Consider the following 23,660-nt stretch of genomic DNA (forward strand, 5'->3'; position numbering starts at 1 on the left):
AAGCCCCTGGGCATTTTGTTATATTAGCTTTACGAAGCATCTTCTAAAGGTTTGTTTTAATTTTACCCACCCCTTGTCTATTTGTATTATAATACATTTTCTTACCATGCATGGCATGTTTGGGGCCTGATAACAGTTTGACCAGGGCCCAGAAGGCATCTTCTTCATTCATATACATAAGAAGTAAAGCTGTGATCTGGCTCATTCCCTGACAGTATCCAACTTCCTAAAGAGTAAATGAGAACAAAGAAGCTGGGGGTTTTTAAATCAAACGTACATGTACATATAAAACTCTGATCTATGAAATATCAGAAAATGCCTAAACACACTATTTAGTGGGCAATTCTAGAGATAAATATTACAATCTTCATAGCATTATGCCATACATTACAAAAGAGTAAAATTATATTCAAGAACAAATGTAAAGGTGTAGGCTTTTTTATTGTCTTCTGTCTTCTGTTCAATACTGTTATACCTTCTTTAAAGAGCATTAATATTATTTTCACTCATCTGTCAGTTTGTCCTACTGTGGTGGCTTGCATGTTGCTGTGATGCTGGAAGCTTTGCCACTGGTATTTCAAATACCAGCAGGGTCGGCCTTGGTGGACAGGTTTCAGCAGAGCTTCCAGACTAAGACTAGGAAGAAGGACCTGGCAGTCTATTTCTGAAAAAACTAGCCAGTAAAAAGCTTATGAACAGCAGTGGAACATTGTCTAGTATAGTGGGGAAGAGCTGCCTCCTCAAAGAAAAGTTAACTTTAATGATATGGATGGAGTCAAGCTTTCAGGACCTTCATCTCCTGATATGGCACAACTCAAAATGAGAAGAAACAGCTACAGACATCCATTAATAATTGGAACATGGAATGTACAAAGTATGAATCTGGGAAAACTGGAAGGCATGAAAAATGAAATGGAACACATAAAGATCGATATCCAAGGCATTAGTGAGCTGAAATGGACTGGTATTGGGCATTTTGAATCAGACACTCATACGGTCTACTATACCAGGAATGACAAATTGAAGAGGAACGGCGTAACGTTCATTGTCAAAAAGAACATTTCAAAATCTATCCTGAAGTACAGTGCTGTCAGTGATAGGATAATATTCATACGCCTACATGGAAGACCAGTTAATATGACTATTACTCAAATTTAAGCAACAACCACTAATGCCAAAGATGAGGAAATCGAAGATTTTTATCAACTTCGGCAGTCTGAGATTAATCAAACATGCAATCAAGATGCACTGATAATACAGGAATGCAAAAGTTGGAAACAAAGAAGAAAAATTGGTAGTTGGAAAATACAGCTTTGGTGATAGAAATGATGCTGGAGATTGATTGCATGACAGAATTTTGCAAGACCAATAACTTCTTCACTACAAATACCTTTTTTCAACAACATAAAAAGCAACCATACACGTGGACCTCACCAGGGGGAAAACCCAGGAATCAAAACAACTATATCTGTGGAAAGAGACGATGAAACAGCTCAATATTTTCAGTCAGAACAGGGCCAGGGGCCAACTGTGGAACAGATCATCAATTGCTCATATGCAAGTTCAAATTGAAGCTGAAGAAAATTAAAATAAGTCCACCAGAGCCAAAGTACGACCTTGAGTATATCCCACCTGACTCTGGAGACCATCTCAAGAATAGATTTGATGCACTGAACACTAATGACCGAAGACCTGACGAGTTGCGGGAAGACATGAAGGACATCATACATGAAGAAAGCAAAATGTTATTAAAAAGATACAAAAGAAAGAAAAGGCCAAAAGTGATGTCAGAAGAAACTCTAAAAATTGCTCTTGAACCTCGAGAAGTTAAAGTAAATGGAAGAAATGATGAAGTAAAAGGGTTGAACAGAAGATTTCAAAGGGCACCTCAAGAAGACAAAGTAAAATATTATGATGTAATATGCAAAGACCTGGAGTTAGAAAGCCAAAAGGAAAGAACACGCTCAGCATTTCTCAAGCTGAAAGAACTGAAGAAAAACTTCAAGCCTCAAGTTGCAATTCTGAAGGATTCTACAGGCAAAATACTGAATGTCGTAGGAAGCATCAAAAGTAGATGGAAGGAATACACAGTCACTGTACAAAAAGAATTGGTTGATATTCAACCATTTCAGGAGGTAGCATGTAATCCAGAACCAATGGTATTGAAGGAGGAAGTCCAAGTTACACTGAAGCCATTGGTGAAAAACAAGGCTCCAGGAATTGACAGAATACCAACTGAGATGTGTCAACAAACAGATGCAGTGCTGCAGGTGCTCACTACTCTGTGCCAAGAAATTTGGAAGACAGCTACCTGGCCAACAAACTAGAGGAGATCCATATTTGAGTCTATTCCAAAGAAAAGTGATTCAAAAGAATGTAGAAATTACCGAACAATATCATTAATATCACGCTTAAGTAAAATTTTGCTGAAGATCATTCAAAAGCCATTGCGGCAGTACATCGACAGGAAATTGCCAGAAATTCAAGCCAGATTCAGAAGAGGATGTGGAGCCAGGGGTATCATTGCTGATGTCAGATGGATGCTGGCTGAAAGCAGAGAATACCAGAAAGATGTTTACCTGTGTTTTATTGATTATGCAAAGGCATTTGATTGTGTGGATCATAAAAAATTATGGATAACATTACAAAGAATGGAAATTCCCGAACACTTAAGTGTACTCATGCAGAACCTGTGCATAGACCAAGAGGCACTTGTTCAAACACAGCAAGAGGATACTGCATGGTTTAAAATCAAGAAAGGCATGAGTTAGGGTTGCATCCTTTCACTATACTTATTCAACCTCTACGGTGGGCAAATAATCCAAGAAGCTGGGCTATATGAAGAAGAATGTGGCATCAGGATTGCAGATAACACAAACTTCAATATGCAGATAACACAACCTTGCTTGCTGAAAGCGAAGAGGACTTGAAGCACTTATTTGATGAAGATCAAAGACTATAGCCTCCAGTATGGATTATACCTCAACATAAATAAAACAAAGATCCTCACAACTGGACCAATAAGCAACATCATGATAAACAGAGAAAAGATTGAAGTTAACAAGGATTTCATTTTACTTGGATCCACAATCAACACCAATGGAGGCAGCAGTTAGGAAATCAGACGACGTATTGCATTGGGCAAATCTGCTGCAAAAGACCTCTTTTAAGTGTTCAAAGGCAAAGATGTCACTTTGAGGACTAAGTTGTGCGTGACTCAAGCCACAGCATTTTCAATTGCCTCACATGCATGCAAAAGCTGGACAAATGAGTAAGGAAGACCAAAGAAGAATTGATGCCTTTGAATTATGGTGTTGGCAAAAATACTGAATATACCATGGACTGCAAGAAGAACGAACAAGTCTGTCTTGGAAGAAATACAGCCAGAGTGCTCCTTGGAAGCGAGGATGGTAAGAAGACTTCATCTCATGTACTTTGGACATGTTATCAGGAGGATCCAATCCCTGGAGAAGGACATCATGTTTGGTAAAGTAGAGAAAAATGGAAAAAAAAGTAGAGGGTCGGCGAAAAAGAGGAAGACTCCCGACAAGATGGACTGACACAGTGGCTGCAACAATGGGCTCAAGCTTAATAGCTGTGACTGAGTGGTGTTTCATTGTGTTGTGCATAGGGTCACTGGCTTGTAACTGACTTGATGGCACCTAACAACAACAATATTAATTTCTTTTTCATGTATGATTCTCAGCTCAATATTCCTCTTCTCTGTTCAGAAGCTGGCAAATTTTTCTCCTACAATTCCCAATTTGATGTCTTTGTCTCCTCTAGATTTCTGGATTCTTGAATTTGTGGATTCTGAATGCCCATCCAGCCTATGCCCCTCTGCGGGACTATGCCCTCACAGTCCCTGTTTATAATGTGGCCTTAGGGACTCATGTTTGTGCCATGGGAATAGCTGACAAATGAGAGAAAGACCCCTGACTCCGGGGGAACAATTAATTGGCTGAGAGTAACTGATCAGATTCTCCTATGAAACTGAAACAAAGCCGCAGATGCAATCAGATGGTGGTATGTACTTGATAGAATGGTCATGCTGAAGATGTGGTCCCAGTCTTAATCATGTAAAAACTGATAAGCAGGCAAAGAAAGCCAATTTAAAGAGAATAACAGTGGAATAAACAGCTCACAGAGACAATCAGAGGTACCACATAGCTCCAGACAAGAAAGGACAGCTTTCTTTTTCACTGAAAAAGAACGAGGCCTAACTATTGCTTCATTTCTGTGAGAAGTCCTTTTAATAAACCTCTTTTTAACTTGCCCTAGTTTTAGAGAATTTGTTCCTTGTAACTTAAAGGTCTTAATTATAACAGACATTATACTTTCCCAGGTTCAAAGGGGAAACCCTGTTGGCGTAGTGGTTAAGTGCTACGGCTGCTAACCAAAGGGTCGGCAGTTCAAATCCGCCAGGCGCTCCTTGGAAACTCTATGGGGCAGTTCTACTCTCTCCTATAGGGTCACTATGAGTTGGAATCAACTCGACGGCACTGGGTTTGGGTTTTTTTGGTTAGGTTCAGAGGTTGTCCTCCCTGGGACCCAGTCAACAAGCATTTATTTAACACACATGTTATGTTCAACACTAATTAACCTTTCCCCAACTTACCTTCTCCCCCCAGAGTGGTAAATGCCTTAAGAACAGCATGTTCTATTACCAGAGAGTTTTGTTTTCACCTAACCCTGGGAATTGCAAGTAAGTACATGTGTTGCCCTGTTTGGACCTTACCTAACGGATAAAATATGATTCTAAAAGGCAACCTACCAGGAGCAATGAAGAGCTATCTAAAGAGCCAAGCAAAATTAATCTAGCCTATTAATAAAAAAAAACCTCAAAGGACTAACTGACCACAACTACCATGGCCTCCACCACACTGAGTTCAGTACAACTAGATGGTGCCTGGCGACCACCACCGACTACTCTGACAGGGATCACAGTGGAATGTTCCGGACAGAGTTGGAGAAAAACGCAGAACAAAATTCTAACTCACAAAAAAAGACCAGACTTACTGGCCTGAACAAGACTAGAGAAATCCCACGTATGGCCCCCAGACACTCTTTTAGCTCACTAATGAAGTCACTCCCGAGGTTCAAACTTTAGCCAAAGATTGGACAGGCCCATAAAACAAAATGAGACTAAAGGGGCACACCAGCGCAGGAGCAAGGACTAGAAAGCAGGAGGGGACAGGAAAGCTGGTAATAGAGAACCCCAGGTCAAGAGGGGAGTGTTGACATGTCATGGGGTTGTTAACCAAAGCCATAAAACAGTATGTGTACTAACTGTTTGATGAGAAGCTAGTTTGTTCTGTAAACCCTCATCCAAAATAAAAGAAAAAAAAAATTAATCTAGCCCTTGCAATACCACAGCACAAATGAGAAGGCAAGTGGTGCTCCCAGTTTTATTTATATACAGAGTTAATCTTTAACTAACTAAAATACTCTCTAGGAACAGAGCCCGATAATACTTTGCACAGTAGTATTCTTGTCTTAGAGCATTTTAAGTGTCTTCTTTTAGAGAGAGAATCAAGTAGGGTGGAGAATAAGATGGAGATGGAAATATTTAAGGGCTCCTTGATCGAAGACTGAGCCAAAGAGGAAGGAGAGAGTGAGAGATGGGGAAAAGAAACTGAGAAGACCCATATTTTCAACACTGTATGAGAATCATCTCCGACTTCCTGTCCTGGCCCTGTTCATTCTGTTTTATTTGCTTATAAATAAAAACAAATCAAACAACAACATGAAACATAAAAAAATAATCTAGAGAGAGAAAAGTGAGCTTCACTGGCATATATGGCCACACCTAAGTCTTTCCACTTTCAAATCAGCTCTGCTCTAAGACCCTAGAGTTATCATAGGAGCTTTAAAAAAGGAACAACCATAGTGCTAAAAGAGACTGTGGAGACCATCTAGTCCTAAGATGAAGAAATATGGCCCAGAGGGCCTTGTGCCAAAAGAATAACCCCAGTTCCTCAGAATACTGCTCAAAGAACTGTAGGCAAAATGCTCTAACTTACCGTATTATAAATAGAATATGCAGCAAGAACATGGAATAAGGATTGTTGCCTAGAGAAAAAAAAAAATTATATTAAGCACAAGTTATTTCACATATATTTTAGATTACAAACATTTTTTAAAATAAACAAGCTGGCTGAAAATAAATCCAAATGAAACTATTGCTGCAATAAAGAAATGACCCCAAGCTCAAAATTAAATAATACTCTAAACAGTCTAAATTTGAGACTAGATAACATTCATTCTGATAGACAAAAATTATACCAAATTTGTTGCTCTCTCTTGTTGAATTATCTCACCCTAAAATCATCACGATAGAAGCAACTGGCTTAAAAGAATGGTGGAATGGCCTTTTGAAGACTTAGTTACAACACTGGACACATGGGAATAACTTGTGGGGCTGAGGCTGTGTCTTCCAAGATAATGTATATGCTCTAAATCAGTGTCCAATCTATAGTGCTATTTTGCCTACAGACAGGTTCATGGGCCCAGGAATGAAGTGGTGGACATTGGAGTGGCACCAGTCGCTATTATTCTAGTAAACCACTAGCAACAATTTTGCTTCCTGTTCCTGTGATCATGGGCTCTGCTGGTCTAGAAGTCTTAATTTCAAAGGGAAGAATGCTTCCACCAGGACACACAACAATGATTCCATTGAACTAGAAGTTCAAACTTCCACCCAGACACTGGGCTTCTCATGCTTCTGAATCAATAGACAAAGAAGGGGGTTACTGTACTGGCTGAAGTGAATGGTACTCATTGCCGAGGGAAATTGGTAAGAAAGAGTATGTCTGGAATACATGATATCTCTTAGTACTACCATGCCTTGTGATTAAAGTCAATAGAAAACTATAACAACCTAATTCAGGCTGGACTACTAATGGCCCAGACCCTTTGGGAATGATAATTTAGGTTACCTGATCAGGCTGAGAGCCAAGACCAGCTGAGGTACATGCCAAAGACAAAGGAATATGGAATGACAGTGAAAGAGGACAGTTATAAATACCAGCTATTACCACATGGCCAGTTGCTGAAATAAGGGCTATAATAGTTACGAGTATTTTTTCCTTCTTTTGTTATGTCTGTACATATATTAACCAAGTATTTTGTCTTCCTCTCTCATTCCCTTATCATCTAACAAAAAATATATTAATAATACTTGACTTTATATCACAATATTTAAGTTATAGGATATCAAAGGAAAAGAACGAACATCACCTAAAGACTTGGCATCCTCTTGTGGGGGATTAGCATATTTTCAGTTGTAAGTAAGTTGTATCTTGTTAGGCAGAGGTATAACTCTGTTATTCTTTTTTTTTTTTTGGTAGTAAATACATATGTAACAGATCATTCACCATACCAACCTTCTTTATGTGTACAATTCAGTGACATTATTTATGTTTATCTGTTATTGCCTCTATTTGGACATTAAGTATGGTTTAATAAGTTGTGTATGAGTGCCAAGTTGACAAGGGGTGGATTGCGATCGTCAGTTTTATATGTCAACTTGGCTAAGCACAGTACCCACCTATTCAAATGAATTCAAATCTTGATGTTGCTCTGAAAATATTTTCTAGATGTGATTAAAGTCCATAATAGGTTGGCTTTAAGCAGAGGAGATTGTCCTAGGTAACCTGGGTAGGGCTTATTCAATAAATTAAAAGGCTTAAAAGCAGAGCTGAGTATAACCTGATGAAGAAATTCTGCTTGTGGATTGCAGCTTCAGCTCATGTCTAAGAGTTCCAACCTGTCCTTCCTGATGACCTGCCTTATGGATTTCAGACTTGCTTTGTCAGCTCCCACAAATACATAAGCCAATTCCTTGCAATAAATCTTTCAATATATCTCCCACTGGTTCTGTTTTCTGGCTGAACCCTGACTGATATACAGGTCAGCAAAATTGTGCCTTTATTCATAAACTGCCATAGCAATGATATACTCAGTGTTAGTCAATGTGTAGTACTAATGCCCTGACTGTTACACTTAGTTTTAAAATAATCATTAATTTCCTATTTTTTTTTTTTTAGTTTCATTTATGCATGGGGTTATATTTATCACTGACACAGTTCCCAAGGAGTAAAACAATCTCTCATTTCTTTTCTAAGTCTTTTAATAAAATTATCTATGACATACTTTCAGAATTTCAAAGTAATAAAATGATTCTTTTCCAATTATATAGCAACTACTATGTCAAAAGGTTAAAAAAAAAAACTAAGTTAAATTACATCCTAAGTTTCACAAAACACGAACTCAAATGATCCACAAAAGCTTAAACCTTTAGCACCTGTATCAAAATTACAGTTTATACAAGACATTCTGGACACTCAAAGTTTAAGTTAATAAAGACTTTGATAAAGAGTATTTATGAATTCTGTTTACATTTCATAATATTAAACTTTACTTACTTGACACCATATCTGTCTCTAAACATAATATGGTCCCTAAATGTGCGGTTGACATCAAGGTCAATTTGTCTGATATCAGGTGAACAACCTCGTGCTTTGTGTTTTAATCTCTGAAGAGGAAAAAGAGGAGAAGAAAGTACATTTTTCTAGAAATCAGTTATTGAATGTCTATTGACAAATAGTAAAATAAATCTTTTTTTTTTTAGAAATCATTTCCATGGTCAAAAATCAAAATATATGAAAGTATACAAGGAAAGTTTCCCTCCCACCCATGCCCCCATCTATTTTGTTTCCATCTTCCTCCCTCCTCCACCATGTCTTTTTCCCTCTCATCCTGTCAATACAGATTTTTTTTTAATACTGCAGTTTGTGTTACTAAGACTATATAAAAGCTCTGCGTGGCTGAGCCATGTAGTCTACTGTTTCTTCTTTCCAGTACAGTATTTTTGTTTTTCTTGGAGCTAATCATTATTACCTTGTTTCTTGACTTGCTTCGTTTCCTACCTTCTCGTCACTAATTCAATCCCAAACTCACTTTAAGTTGCAGAAACCACCTTTGGAGATGTTCAGATATAGTTAGTATTATACCAGTTTCATCTTCTTAAAGACGTCTTGTGCAGTGCTTTCTGACCTGCTCCCAGTGTGGGCTTATTGACGTCCGGGGCTGCTGCACAGCTGGTGTTTTGAAACCTCTCTTCACCATCTTCGAGGGCTTCCCTTTGCTTTTCTCTTGTGTTGAGTCCCGTTTCCTGGATCTTGTATCTTCTTTCTTGGTTTATTCCCTTGCTCTAGAGGAGCACATCCTCCAGTAGCTCCTGTGAAAGGGCGCATGGAAGATAAATTTTTGAAACTTTGAATGTCTGACAAATCTACTCTCATACTTAACTCTTTGGCTGTTTTAGAATTCTAAGTTGGAAAATATTTTTGCTCAAAAGGCACTGTTTCACTGTCTTCGAGTTTCCAGGATTGTCACTATAATTCTTGTTTCTTTATATGATATCTGCTTTTTTTTTCCCCCGACTAGGAGCCTGTAGGAGTTTCTTGTTTTCCATGTTCTGAAACTTCACATTTCTGTTCTTGATGAGATCTATTTTTATCCACAGTGCTGGGCACTTGATGGATCCCTTCTGTCTTAGAAACTCATACTACTCATTTCCTCTCAATGCTGAGACATTTTCTTCGATAATTCTTTTGTTGATTTCCTCATGCTCCTACCCCCATTTCCTCTTTCTGGAACTCTTTATTATTAAAATGTGGGGTCTCCTGGGTTGTTATCTAATTTTCTCATATTTTCTATCACTGTCTTTTTTATCTACTTCCTGGGAAATTTCTTCAATTTTTATTTTCAAACCCTCTGTGATAAGTTTTTCATTTTATTACCATTTTGTATATTCATCAGTTCTTTGTTGTTCTTGAGTGTTTTTTTTTTTTTCACAGTATCCTATACTTGTTTTATGGATGCAATATCTATTCCTATCTCTCTGAAGATATTAATGATATTTTTTTTCTTCTTGCTCTATAGTCTACTTTTTACAAGTTGCCTTTTTTCCATTTATTTGTTTTACAGGTTTGTCTTTCATGTTAACTTCTTTTCTTAAATGAATAGTGACACTTCAGTGTCTGCTTATATGTAAAACTGGAACACTAAAAAGTAGATTGACAGCTCTGGGTGCAAGGGTGTGCCTTCCAAACTGCAGTCTTCACTGTGGAGTGATCTGCTGGGCAGTGTCACTGGGGTTCCCCTGATGTCAGTATCTGTGGACTTCTTCTCTTATGTTGGTCAGATTCCTCAGAGAAGGCTCTTCCGATCTCCTGCCTAGAAGACAAGCACCTAGCTGCCAATGTTCCGGGAGCTGTATGGAGGAAACTACTGGAATGTTCAAAGTTCAGGATTTTCGAATCCTCTGCTTTCATTACAGCAGCCCCACCCTCCGCAATGCCTTGTGTTCTTTCCCATCCAGGGGCCCTGTTTTATCTTCTCCAAATAATAAACCTTCGGTTTTGTGCCAGAGTAGGGGCTGCGATCTAGGGGCTCTAACTGCTTTTTACACAGGCTTTCAACCACTTCTCCCATTTTTAGCTTTACCTTCACTTCCTGGTGTTGGCAATTACCAAGTCTTCTGGGGATTTTGAGACATAAATCAGGTTGTTTCTCCAATTTCCCACTGCCAACCTACAATTTAGCTTTATCAGGTTTGCTAAGTTTACCAAATGTACATCTGCATTCTGGTTTCCAAAAATGGGCAGGTGTCATCTCTTCTCCCATTTGCTTACTCCTTGGGGGTCTGCCTTTTTAAAAGCCCTCTGCTGTCAATTTAATGGCATATCAGGGGGAAAAGGGGATAAATGAGTATGTTAATCTCCATATTTAACCAGAAGGGAGATTAAAATTTATATTAGTTTATACTTAACCATGTTTATGTATAATCAAGCATCTATATGTTATATTGACCCATTTACCATGTACTGGTAATATACATTTATACTAAAATCAGTCTCTAAGTACATATAAAAATATAAATCTTAACTCTTGACTTAAACTAAAAGTGGAAAGAAGGGTATCTGGGTATGCCTGGAATATTTGTGTATGTATGGTAAGTGTTTTGTGAGTATATATATTTTTGTGTTTTGAGTAGGACCTGAGAGAAAGGCAGCTTCTATAGATTTTTAAAACATGAAGAATATTCAGAGTATATTTCAGAGTCCTAAAGACAGCGGAAGGTATTTAAAGTATTGTATAACAATCCTAAACTTAAAAAAAAAAACAAAAAACCTGTTGCTGTCCAGTCGGAATGACCCTAAAAGTATGACCCAGAGTTGAACTGCCCCATAGGGTTTCCAAGGCTGTAATCTTTACAGAAGTAGACTACCACATCATTCTCTAGTGGAGCTACTGGTGGATTTGAACCACTGACCTTTTGGTTAGCAGCCGAGCGTTTAACCACTGTGCCGCTATCAACAAAATATTATTGTATGTTATTTCTGATAAAAGTTGGTCCAGAAGATATTCCAAAAAAGTAGCTTTAAAAAAAAAACAAACCTGTGTATGTTTGTTCTTTTAATATCTAAGGAAAAAAATAGGTAATGGGCAAGTAAAGAGGTTTCAATTACTGCTCTACAAACCTCCTGGTGAAAGACCAAATACAGGAACATAGGACAAACATGCTTGACAAGGCATGATTTTTTTTTAAAAGCTTTAAAATAAAATTTAATTGGAAGCGAGAAAAACACCCAAACACATCTACGGTATAAGTACTCCAGAAGACAAAAAATTCTAACGTTAAAAAAAGCCTTATCACAGAAGAACAGCTTAGTTAAGCAGTTTAAAAAAAAAAAGCCAGAAATATTTATGGCCTACAATATTTACAAGCGAATGCACAGAATACAGGAACTCGAACACATTTATCTTAATGAAAAGAGGTAAACTGATTCTACTGTTATCCCTGACATTGGGTAGGCTGAGATTCATGAAGGTCACAATGACATTAAAAATAAACATCTTATTTAAAAAAGAAAACTAATGAACCCATAAACCTGAGGGCAGAAATACAGTGAAAAGCATGTAGATGAAAATGGGAAATGAAAATTTGCAGTTATCACTGGATTTTGCCTCCAACATTACTGAACCAAGCTAAGGCTATAAAAAGGCTATAGATGACATTATTAACCACTATTGACTGAGCCCCTACCATTTGTAACATACATCATGAGACACAAAAGAGACAAACACAAATGAGATACAATGAAAAACAAAACAACATAGAAGGGAGTAAGTAAGAGCACTGGTTCAGGAGCCAGGTCAGCCTGGATTTTAAATCCTATCTTCCAGTTTCTAACCTCAGGATAGTAACGCAACCCTCCCTAAGCTCAGTTTCCCCAACTGCAAAATGAAAATTATAATGGTAATAATTTAAAAAACCTGTCTCTTGACATTGTCACGAGAATAAAATGACTTAATTCCCATAGAGCATTTAGAATAACACCCACACATAAAAGTACTCAAATAATGTTAGCTCTCCTCAAGGTAAAGTAGGTATTGTATTTTAAAAATACAGTAATGCGAAGCTTCAAAGTAAAAACTAAACATTTTCTCTCCCCCTCCTCCTCTTCCTCCCTTTCAGAAATGAAGCCCACCTCAGATGCCTCCTATTCCATGAAGTCTTCCTGAATCATACAGATCAATAGTGATTTATTTTTTCCCTCTTTTGTACTCTGCCAACTCCTTTATTTATTATTTTTAGACTACCCATCACGTGCTACTAGTATAAAATATTTTTATGCAATCATGTCACCCCCAACAGAGAAGAAAAGTTTGACATTGTTCCTGTTCATTCATCTTTGTATGCTCTTCAGCACTTAGCAGGGGACTTCATTCCAAGAAAGGACAAACAGGTGATCAGGAAAACTCGAAGACTCACTATATAACAGAATCCACCCTCAGATTTGTCAAATTTTCACAGACTCAAGAAGGTAATTTTGTTCTTACTGAAGGCTTAATTTCTGGAGGATGTGTAGAGAACATATATATCACTTTTGGAGAAACTGAGTAAGAAAGAATGGTCTGGAAAGGAGGAGTTGGTTTAAAAATAATGCTGGAGGAAACTCAAATAGTAAAAATAAGGTTTATGTCAGTATTGAAAACTATAAGCATAAAACTATTGGCAGGCAAGTAATTTCTTTTGTTGTTGAACTACTGTTTTTTTTTACTAAATGATTCTCTCATATTAACTAGGCTTTAGAAATTTTATTCTATATATAAAAAGCCTAAAATATAACTGAAAACTGTAATTCAACTATTAGCATACTAAATAAAAGTAATTTTTCTCCTTTAATTAATTAAAAAAAAGTTTACTGAGCACCTACCATATTTCAGGCACACTATATATTTTTTTATATATTAGGTGCTGGGGTTATATTTTATATATATTGTCTCAGGCACACTTCTTTTCCAGTAGTGGCTCTCTAAAACTATGAGCCTAAAAACAAATATCTAATCAACTGTCTAAAATAATTTGAAACGCTAAAATACTCAAACATAAACTCATAGTCTGTGCAGTGTCCAAACAGCTAATATTTTAAAAACTCTAGTCACACAAAATTAGTAACTTTAAACTTTAAATTAACCAGTATTTATTTATTATCTTTCACCTTGATGAAACTTTATCTGAATATATATAAACCCCAAACCCACTGCCTCTTAGTCCATTTGGACTCTTGGCGACCGCGTAGGGTTTCCAAGGCTGTAAATCTCTACAGAAGCAGACTGCTGCATCTTTCTCCTGCAGAGCCACTGGTGGTTTTGAACCACCAACCTTTCAATTAGCAGCCTTACCCATTGAACCACGAGGTCTCCTTGAATATGTATAAAGAAATAGAAAATAAAAATATCAAAAGAGCATTCTAAAGTTCTTTTTATAATTGGCTTTGTGCTTAAGCTATCAATTATTTTTCTTTTTTTCCAATTATTCTACTTTAATTCATTCTATTTATATATATTTTCTAAGGAACATATTTTGAAATTTATGGTCTAAGATTCTTTTATCATCTTTTTAAAACTTTCTTATCCCTTTCAAAATTTAATGTAAAATGTAGGCTTACAAAGGTATAGCTGAGGTGACAAGGAGGTAAATTCAATGTACTGGCTAATTTAAGGAAAGCATTTCTGATCACCGAGTCAAAAGCTGAATTCTGGGCTAATATAAAACCCAGAGATACACTAATAATCTTGGGGGAAAATTCTTTTTTCAAATGTGAAGAAAACAGTTAATCATATAGAGGCAGCTGCTGGATAAATGGAATTTTTCTGTTATTTGCCTCATAAACTCTAAAATTGACACTCTAAGTCTATTCATTAATACTACGTTGGAGAGGAGTGGCTACAATCAGGTATTACTCAATTTTCCTTAAAAACATGCCCCAACATTGATTGATCATTTTAAGTGACTTGTATTTGAAAAGCACTTGACAGTTATTAAACAGAAAATAACATCCTCACTCAAGAATTTGTCTGAAAAATAGGAAGAAGACTGTAATAAAAAAAACAAAAAAAAGAAATGTATACTAGACCTATAAAACTCAACGTAGTCTAATTTTAATACAATCCAAATGACGCTATGAATATCTTATATCACACCCTGAAAGCTAAAAGATATGGATCTTACTTTTTAATCTCAAAATAACAAGTTAGGTTTAGATACTCACACTGTAAAGGTCTCTTGTTTCTTCTTTCATTTTAGGGATCTCAAGAAGTAAAGCCCAGACTTCACCTCTCAGCTGGAGTGGAATTCCTTTGTAAATTCTCCTGTGAAACTATTTAAAAGAATAATAAATACAATGTTATAAACTGACAAAAGCGTAGATGATTAGTTTCTTAACTCAGACTAATCAATATGTTAATCTTTCATTTTCAAAGTGCTAATGATAACTAATTGATATATTTTAACATGGCACATTTGGATCATGTCCTCTCCCCTTTTCAGATCAAAATGAGGAGACATACACACTGAAAGGATAGGGTAAACAAGTAAGAAAACGCTAAATAAGCCTAGTTTTTTCATACTGTTAAGAAGGTATTCCTTAAACGGCAGGAAAGCATAGTCTACGCTCTTTTTCAATACAGGCACTCCCCAGGTTGTGAATACCTGATTTACACATTCCCTGTAATACACCTAACTTGTTACATACTTTCTTCCTTTTTCCCTATACACCTAAAAGATATTCCACATAGCAAAAATGCCACCCTTGCGGAGCGTACACAGTGCTGCGCAGCTCCCGATCTCTTTCCCACCACCTTCTTTCTGGGGCTCTCTGCGAATATACCAAGCTCCTTCCTTTTATTTCATAATCTTCAGTCTTTCCTCCTTCTCTTTTGGATTCTAAAAAAAAACCTGTTTTTTTTTTTTTTGATTCTACAATTTATAAAATAAGTATAATGACCACCACATGTGTAGCATCCATTTTTTGCCCAACTGGACTTACTAAAATAATGGGGCAAAGAACAGGATGATATTAAGAAAACCCAAGAGCAGAAAGCATTAAAAATAATGATAAAATAACTGTGGCTAAAACTTAAAATATAAAAAGAATGTATTGGGAATCCAAGCTGTAAAAGTTAATGAAATAAAATATGTATGCAAAGAGAAAATAAGAGACCCTAAAATAATTTTAAATTATGCTTATTGGTATTTAAATACAAGTGCTGGTACACGAGAGACAACTTATTATGGTTAAGTATCTTTCCTCATAAATTTTTGACTATCTTAGATATTTTGGAAAGTTTGCAAAAACAAAGTAGGAATTACATCAAAGCAGAACAGTTAAAATAAAATTCACTTATTCCCCAGGACAGTAGTCCAGTTTACATTTGTAGAGAATCTTTCATTTTACTAAGTAGTATCTCATATTTTCTTCAACAACTCTATGATGTAGGCAAAGCAGGTGTTATTCCATTTTATAAGGAAAGAACCAAGGTATAGAAAAGTAGTTTGCCTTGACCAAAGAGGCCTATCTTCTCAATCCTAATTCAAGATTCTTTCTGCCCAACCACAATACCTCCCAGAGATTACGATTTTATTAAAGTAGAATTTATCAGTAGAAGGTGATTGCTGGTCATTGCCAATTTATAATGAACATCATTCATTCACTCAAAAAAGAAAAACTTTGTAATGAATGCCTGCTAGGCCAACACTTACTAAGTATTATGGCTACAGACATGAAAACAGTTCTTGTGGAGCATATGGTGTAGTGGGGAAGATAAATATGTAAGCAGGTAATTATAACAAACAGATAATTCTGTAAAATAAAATAAGGGCACATACACTAATTGTTATCAGAGCAGAGAATTACACCATGGTGAAAGAAGGCGTGCTGGAGATAGGCTCCCCAGAGCTTGAGCAGGGTGGTAAAAGAAGAATGGTAGGCACCATTTACCATCCAGATCTGCAGAAGGCAACATCAGGAGGTAGTTAGTCCTAACATAAAAGGACACGTAAGATTCTAAGGAGGAACCAGAAAAAGTTTTGGGGTAAAGGTGTTTGTTAGGAGTGAGGGCAGTGAGTCAGGTATTAGACTAGCTGCTGTTGTGGTTGTGGTCACTTTTTATTGGTCCAACACAGTCGCTCTCATCCTGACATTATCTTAAAGCGAAAAAAAAAAAAAAAAAGCCAAAACCAGTTGCTAACAAGTCAATTCTGACTCATGGTGACCTCACATGTGTCAGAATAGACCTGTGCTCCATAGAGTTTTCCACTGCTATGATCTTTTGGGGAGCCCTGGTGGCACAGTGGTTAAAGTGCTCTGCTGCTAACCGAAAGATGGGTGGTTCGAACCTACCAGCTGATCCATGGAAAAAAGATGTAGCAGTCTACTTCCATAAAGATTTATAGCCTTGAAAACCTATGGGGCAGTTCTACTCTTCCTGTACGGTCACTATAAGTCGGAATTGACTCAAGAGCAATGGGTTTAGTTTTTTTGGTTTGTGATCTTTTGGAAGTAGATTGCCACGCCTTTCTTCTGGAACGCCTCTGGGCAGATACAAACTGTCAGGCTTTCAGGTCGTAGCCAGGCACTTAACTGTATACCCCACCCAGGGACTCAGACTATTTTAAAGATGCTATGTTAGAAGGGAAGAGCTAATTCAGCATGAGAGAGTTAGGCAAGGTTTCCTTCGGAGGAAATAACAATAAACTCAATACTGAAAGATATGAAGGAATTTGCCAGGAAAGGAAATGAGGCTGGGGGTAGGGGTGAGTATAATGATTAATTAAATAGCTAAAATAATGTTAACAATGGTTACATTAACATTTTCTGATTGTGTATCATGAGCCCACATTAGGTATATGCTATGTGAAACACATGCTCTATGTTTCCATTCACTTCTTGTAACATCCTTAAAGAGGAAGGTACTTTTATTATCATTCTCATTTTACAGATGAGAAAATTAAGATGTAGAAAGGTTAAGTAACTAGCTCAGAGTCATACAACTAAAAAACTGTGGTAAAAGGATTCAAATTCAGTCAGTTGTCTGACTTCAAAACCTATAGTCTATTTCAGAAATCAACTTCATGGCACTTAACAGCAATGGTCTGGACATAGGATCTCTTGCTTGCCACTAACAAGCCGTGTGGCCTTGGGAAATTTATTTATAAACAATATGCCTTTCTTTTCCCATCAGTAAAATAAGATACTGGCTAATATGATCTCAATGGTCCATTTAATGATTTGATTTGATTAAAAAAAAAATGTGTATCTGCAGTAGGTACTCTACTGAGGCATAGCTTAGACTAGCTAAATCATAATGGTCTCCACTTAAACAGAGAAAACTTAATTTAATAGGATATATTAAAAAAATACAATACGACTGTACTTAGTCACACAGTCACTGTGTGAACAAGCAGACAACACAAACCACTTTAATGGAAATTTTTCTCATTAAAGCTTGTATTCTAAAAATTCAAATCTTCTCTATCAGAGTTACATATTTATTTTAAGATATTTCTAGAAGTTTCTCTGTATTACTACTATTAAGTAAGGAATCTGTGGAGAGAAAACACACCTCCCCTTTAGAAGAAAAGAAAAATACACGCTACTCTTTTACTTCAATGCAATTTAAAACTAGGTACGAATTGAAAGCAATAATTCTTTTAGAAAGTGCATTCTGTTTCACACCAAATTGGGCCATATGTATCATCAGATGATTCTGGCATTATAGTTGTGGGATAGTGCTTTAAAATTACACATCAAAGAAATAGTTCTGTTAAAATCTCTCTTAATGGGAACTGCATTAGCCAGCGTTGCTGTCAGCATAATAGCCTAGTAGAATTGCTCATTTTTACAGAGACTTATATACTTTCATAGATATATGTATACTAGAGAAGAACATAAAGCCGTAATTCTACAAATATTTTATTAGCTGAACATGAGATTAAAGTGTGATAGGTGCAAGGCATCGAAATTTATCCTGTAATTACCACTTCAGCAATCTTTCCACAAAAATATAAGGTAAAGTAGTTGTCAACTTTAAGCCAATCTGAGAGCATAATATTAAACAAGAGCACAGGTGTTGTAACTAGTATTCTACTTTGAACTGTTCCTCTCAAAAACGTCTTGAGTTTTAAACCTAAGGTTAAAATAGATAGCCAATAAAATTAAAATACAAAAACAAAATTAACTCACTCCTGATGAAAAGAGCTTGACAGACTTTAAACTAAGGATATTTAGGATGCTCAAAAAGATAAATGACATTAGGCCTGTGAGATACCCCATGACAAAAAGATTTTGATGAGTCAGTTTAATGTAATTTAAGGACCCTCTTAAAAATTCACAGCAAACATTATAATACTGAAGACTCTGAGGAGTCCTATAGTAAAGAAACCTGGCTTTTTAGCTATGATTTTCCCAAGTTTATTTAACCACAGAACCCTTTTCTCATGTAATAATAAATAACACTTACTGATTGCTTGCTACGTGTCATGTACTATTCTGTGTGCTTTATCTAAATTAAACAATCCTGTGAGGTAGGTACCATTATTATCCCCATTTTACAGATAGAAATCTAAGGCAGAAAAAAGTTAAATACCTTCCCTAACGTCACACAACTAGTAAGTGGCAGAGCTTGGGTTCGAACCCAGGAAAGTCTTGCGCCAATATCTATCTCTTAACCATTAGGCTACACTGCTTCAATGTAATATCTATTAAAATGCAAGAAATTGTGTTCCCTGGAGTTCTTGTTGGCAAATGCTGACATATAATAATTTATATCTATATAAAAAGGAAAAAGACTGCATAGAAGGAAGGCATGTGGAAACAGACAAAAATGTTAAGAGTTAACTCAGTCCTGTTTGCTGGTAGGGCTATGAAAGATTTCTTTGTTTCCTTTAAAATTCTTATATTGCACAACCTTCCTTCAAAAAAGAATAGCAACAGTTAACATCTACTGAATGCTTACTATATGCAAGGTACAATGCTAAGTGCTTTATATGCGTTAAATCATTAAGTCTTTATCCCTTTGAAATGGATACCACTATCTCCATTTTACACATGAGGAAATTGAGGCTTAGATGTCAGTGGATGGTTCACAAAGCATGGTCCATGAGGTCAAAACTATTTTCATAATGACACTAAAATATTACTTGTCTCTTTCACTGTTGCCTTTTACACTGCTGGTAGCAAAGCAATGGTGGAAAAACTACGGGCACTTTAGCACAAATCACCGCAGCAGTAGTACTATACCAGCACTCATTGGATTCTTCACTCACAGTTAAAAAAAGTTTTTTTTAAAGACCAGTTTCACTTAAGAATGAACTTAATGAAGCAGTCAATATTATTAATTTATTAAGTCTCAACCCTTGGATACAAGCCTTATTAATAGTCTGAGTGATAAAATGGGAAGAACAGAGTACTTCTGCTGTATCCCAAGGTACGGATGGCTGCCTTGAGGAAAAGCACTTAGGAAATGGTTTGAGTCATGATCTGAACCAACAGCATTTTTTTCATGAAACACCATTCTTTCTTGAAACAGTGACTGACTAACCAACTACGGTTATTCAGATTTGGGTATCTGGTAGGCATTTTCTCAAAAATAAATGAGAAGTGAGTCTGTTATTTGAAGGAAAACGACTGACAGTATCTGTTGCCACCGCTGACATTTGACCTTTCAAGCCAAAATTAGAACTTTCTAAAACTTTTATCTTCATAAACTTGACAGCTTCCTAATATTTAAAGACTTTCCTGGTAAGATTGGTGGTGATATTAATGTGTGTGTGTATATATTTTAAACTGGTTTAAAACTTAGCACAAACTCAATGCAGGGTAAAAAGATTTCAGGTGAGGCTTGCTATAAGCTTTTGGCAAAGGAGATTGCACATGGTCAGGGAAAGCTCTCAGAGGCCAGTCCTTTCTCTCTTCCTGATCAGTGTGACATGTTCACATGGAGCCTGAAACTGATGCAACCATTCTGACCCCAGAGGGAAGCCAACCTCAAGATAAAGAAGACACTGCAGAACGCAGAGTAGAGAAATGGAAGAAGCTAAGCCGTAGACAAGGTAACTGAGCAGTTGAACTAAATCACTCCTGAAGTTCATGCTACCTCTGGACCATCCAATATATCCTCTAATTGTTGAAACCAATTTGAAACAAGTTTTCTGTTACTTACAACATAAACGCTCCTAATTTGAAGTGTTCTGCTAAATTAAAATATATATATATATATATATGCACACACACATAAATATATGAATGTAACACTTTTATCATAAAAGAAATGGTTAGTGAGAAAAACTACATTAAATTTATATAGATTCACATGGAAATAGCATTATTTTAAATTACCTTTTCAGTGTTCTTGTACTTTTCCCATCCTTTTAGCATTTTCAGCCATTTAGTAGTTCTTTCAATTTCCAGAGCCTTTTGCTAAAATAAAATTGAAATTCATTGTTATGTCTGTTTGAGGTTTATTTATTTATAAACTACCTCTATGTTCAAAGAAAATGCCGCTAAAAAAAAAAAGGGAGGGACTATTAAAACAGCGATACTATATTGGACAACAAATATCCTATTTTTTTTTAGTTGGATAATATTACAGTTGTATCACTAGCAATACCATAGTTAAAATTAAGATTCATAGGAAATGCTCCATTTTCCTCCAAACAACAGGGAAAAGGATTGCTTAAAATTTCCAATGCTTTAAAACTGAAAAGCTTGTGTGTTCTACAAATTTAAAGTAAATCTTAAAATATCACTCATGAAGCAAAAAACAAACTTTCAAAATTCAGTTCTCTCCTTTCACATTTTACTGAGTTCTATCATATTAATGTTTTCAGTGAGAATTGGTTTTTTCAGAGGAGAACTGGATATTCATTCTGTATTTCCTCATTTATTTATTTGGTGAGTAACATGTAACAAACACGATGCTAAAGAAAAAATGTATAAAAATGAGTAATAGTTGCTGCCCTCAAGAAGCGCATAGTCTGCTAAGGCAACTGACATGGAAATATACCGCAATGTGGCTGATGCCATGACACAGACAGAAAGGTTAACAGCAAGGTCATGAAGGAACGAACAGTGAAATCCACTCAAGGATGACAGAGAAGATGATCCCTAAATGAAGAACTGAAAAGATTGTTAGAATTTTTATCAAGTGTGATGGGGGTAAAGATATTCCATAAAAATACACATATTTTCTTTTAGATAGTTCATGACCGAAGGGGGCTGATAGTAGTTCCAATGGCAAAAAAGAAAAAAAGGAAGCGTAAGACGATGAGCCTTAAGAAGTAGGCAGGGGTGGTCTTGCATGTCATACTAAATTGGGATTTGATGCAAGCCTCATCTAGTAATCATTGGGAATGGTACAGAAAATGCTTTTTTCTCACTCTTTGGTTTCCAGAAGGAGAGAGATTTTCTTCTAAGCACTCAGGCCTGCTGTCCAGTCCAATACTCATTCCTAAGGTGGTAGAGTGACTTACTTTACTGATAAACTTAGAAAAAGAACTGGGCATGTACAGTTCTCTCTCCCTTTTAGTTGGGAGCCCAACTACCCTCAGAGGGCACATTTGTACTCCATTCCTCCAGGCAGAAAAAAAATACCCTGTTCAGCAAAGAAGTCTATGGTGACTTCTTCGCCCGTGATCAGGTGAGTAAGTCTACTTTCAGGGTTTGGTATTAAGAACCCATTGCTGCTGCACACCTAGCCTACATTCTCCCACAGCCACTCTAAACCCCATGAAGGCCAGGAACATTTGCTAGTTCCCACTGCCTAGAACAGTGCCTGGCACAGAGTAGGCACCTAATTAATTATTTCATTTTTAGGAAAACAAAACCCAACATAATTCTTTTCTATGAGTGAGCTGAGATTCTACTATTTTGTTCCTTCTCCTCAAGCCACAGATTTTCTTTTCTGAAGCCTCTTAAGTGTAATAAGAACAAACAGCTACGGAAAAAGAAGTATACTAGGAAAGAAAATGGTTCTGAGGATACATTTTCTGTTCAAAAAATAAATGCTGTAAAGATCGTTTCTGTCAGCTGCTGAGTTGGTCCCGACTCATTGGGACCCCACAAAAGCAAGATGGGGTATTGTGAGCCACAGGGTTTTCAACGGTTGACTGTTGGAAGTAGTTCACCAGGTCTTTCTTCCTAGTCCATTTTAGTCTGGACGTTCTGCTGAAACCTGTACAGCATCATAGCAACATGTAAGGCTCTGCTGAAAGAGGGATGGTGGCTGTGCATCAGGTAGGTACATTGGCTGGGAACTGAATCCAGGTCTCCTGCACGGAAGGTGAGAACTCTACCACTGACTCACTACTGCGTCCATAAGGTAAAGATAGAAGAAGCTTTATCATACAATGAATGAGGGAAATAGTTAAAATGTTTATAAACATAGTATAATTGTATCATATATACCAACTTACAGATTTACAAAACTTATCTTTTCATAACTACGTAAGTGTATGAAACCCATAAGGTTCTCCTTCCTCAACTAGTAGAAAACTGTCAAGACCAGTAATAAATAATCTTAACATTAAATAATGAAGCTTTTGGTAGAAAAGACCACCAAACAGAGCAACTTCAATTTTAATGAGAAAAAGTACCAAAATAAAACAAAAACACCAATAAGTAGTAGAGAGTCTTTGTTCCCAATTTATATTTTCACTCTCTGAATCTTAGTTAAATGGAGAGCTATAAACAGACTTTAGCAAATGATCTTGTATTAATAAATCTAAAAAAGTCTGTGAACTATTTAAAGATATACTATCTACAATTTCCTTCTCTTTTCCCTGTCTTCAAACTGTACAGTACCTATCCAATGCTGGATAGAAAGCATGTGGAGATGAAGCCAGATGTCCCCTTCAAAGCTGGTGCTGTATAAGGACAATTACTCAAACTGCCACAAAGAGAACTAATAGTAACAACAACTTCATAATGCTTACCAAGGGCCAAGCATAGGTCAAAATGTTTCACATGTATTAACTCACTAATCCTCACTAAAAACCTATGAGGTTAGTTATAACCCATCCCTATTTTTAAAGAAGGAAACAGAGGCACAAAGGGGTTAAGTGACTTGCCTAAATTCACATACCTAGTCAGTGACAGAAGAGGAATTCAAAGCCAGGCAGCCTGGCTCCAGGGCCTACACTGTTAGCCACCACACTGTACAGATCCAAGAAGGTATTATGTTGGCAGGGGGCACATGCCCATCATCAATATTTTTAGGTCTAAAAGAAGCATAAAATCCTAAAGAAA

The 23,660-nt window shown here is 36.5% G+C and overlaps 1 protein-coding gene across 7 annotated transcripts in view; it reads right to left on the bottom strand.

Moving 5' to 3' along the window:
* Positions 1-23,660, bottom strand: part of USP6NL (USP6 N-terminal like) — a 189,213-nt gene that overhangs the window by 38,811 nt on the left and 126,742 nt on the right. For all 7 annotated transcript variants that reach the window (XM_064284851.1, XM_023548922.2, XM_064284850.1 and 4 more), the window contains 5 exons: positions 20,754-20,834; positions 14,628-14,735; positions 8,427-8,536; positions 6,024-6,072; positions 106-226 (listed from right to left, as the gene is read on the bottom strand). In XM_064284851.1, coding sequence (XP_064140921.1) covers positions 106-226; positions 6,024-6,072; positions 8,427-8,536; positions 14,628-14,735; positions 20,754-20,834 — 469 coding nt within the window. The remainder of the gene's footprint in view (positions 1-105; positions 227-6,023; positions 6,073-8,426; positions 8,537-14,627; positions 14,736-20,753; positions 20,835-23,660) is intronic.

The sequence above is a fragment of the Loxodonta africana genome, chromosome 4 (assembly GCF_030014295.1).
Source record: "Loxodonta africana isolate mLoxAfr1 chromosome 4, mLoxAfr1.hap2, whole genome shotgun sequence".
NCBI classification, from domain to species: Eukaryota; Metazoa; Chordata; class Mammalia; order Proboscidea; family Elephantidae; genus Loxodonta; species Loxodonta africana.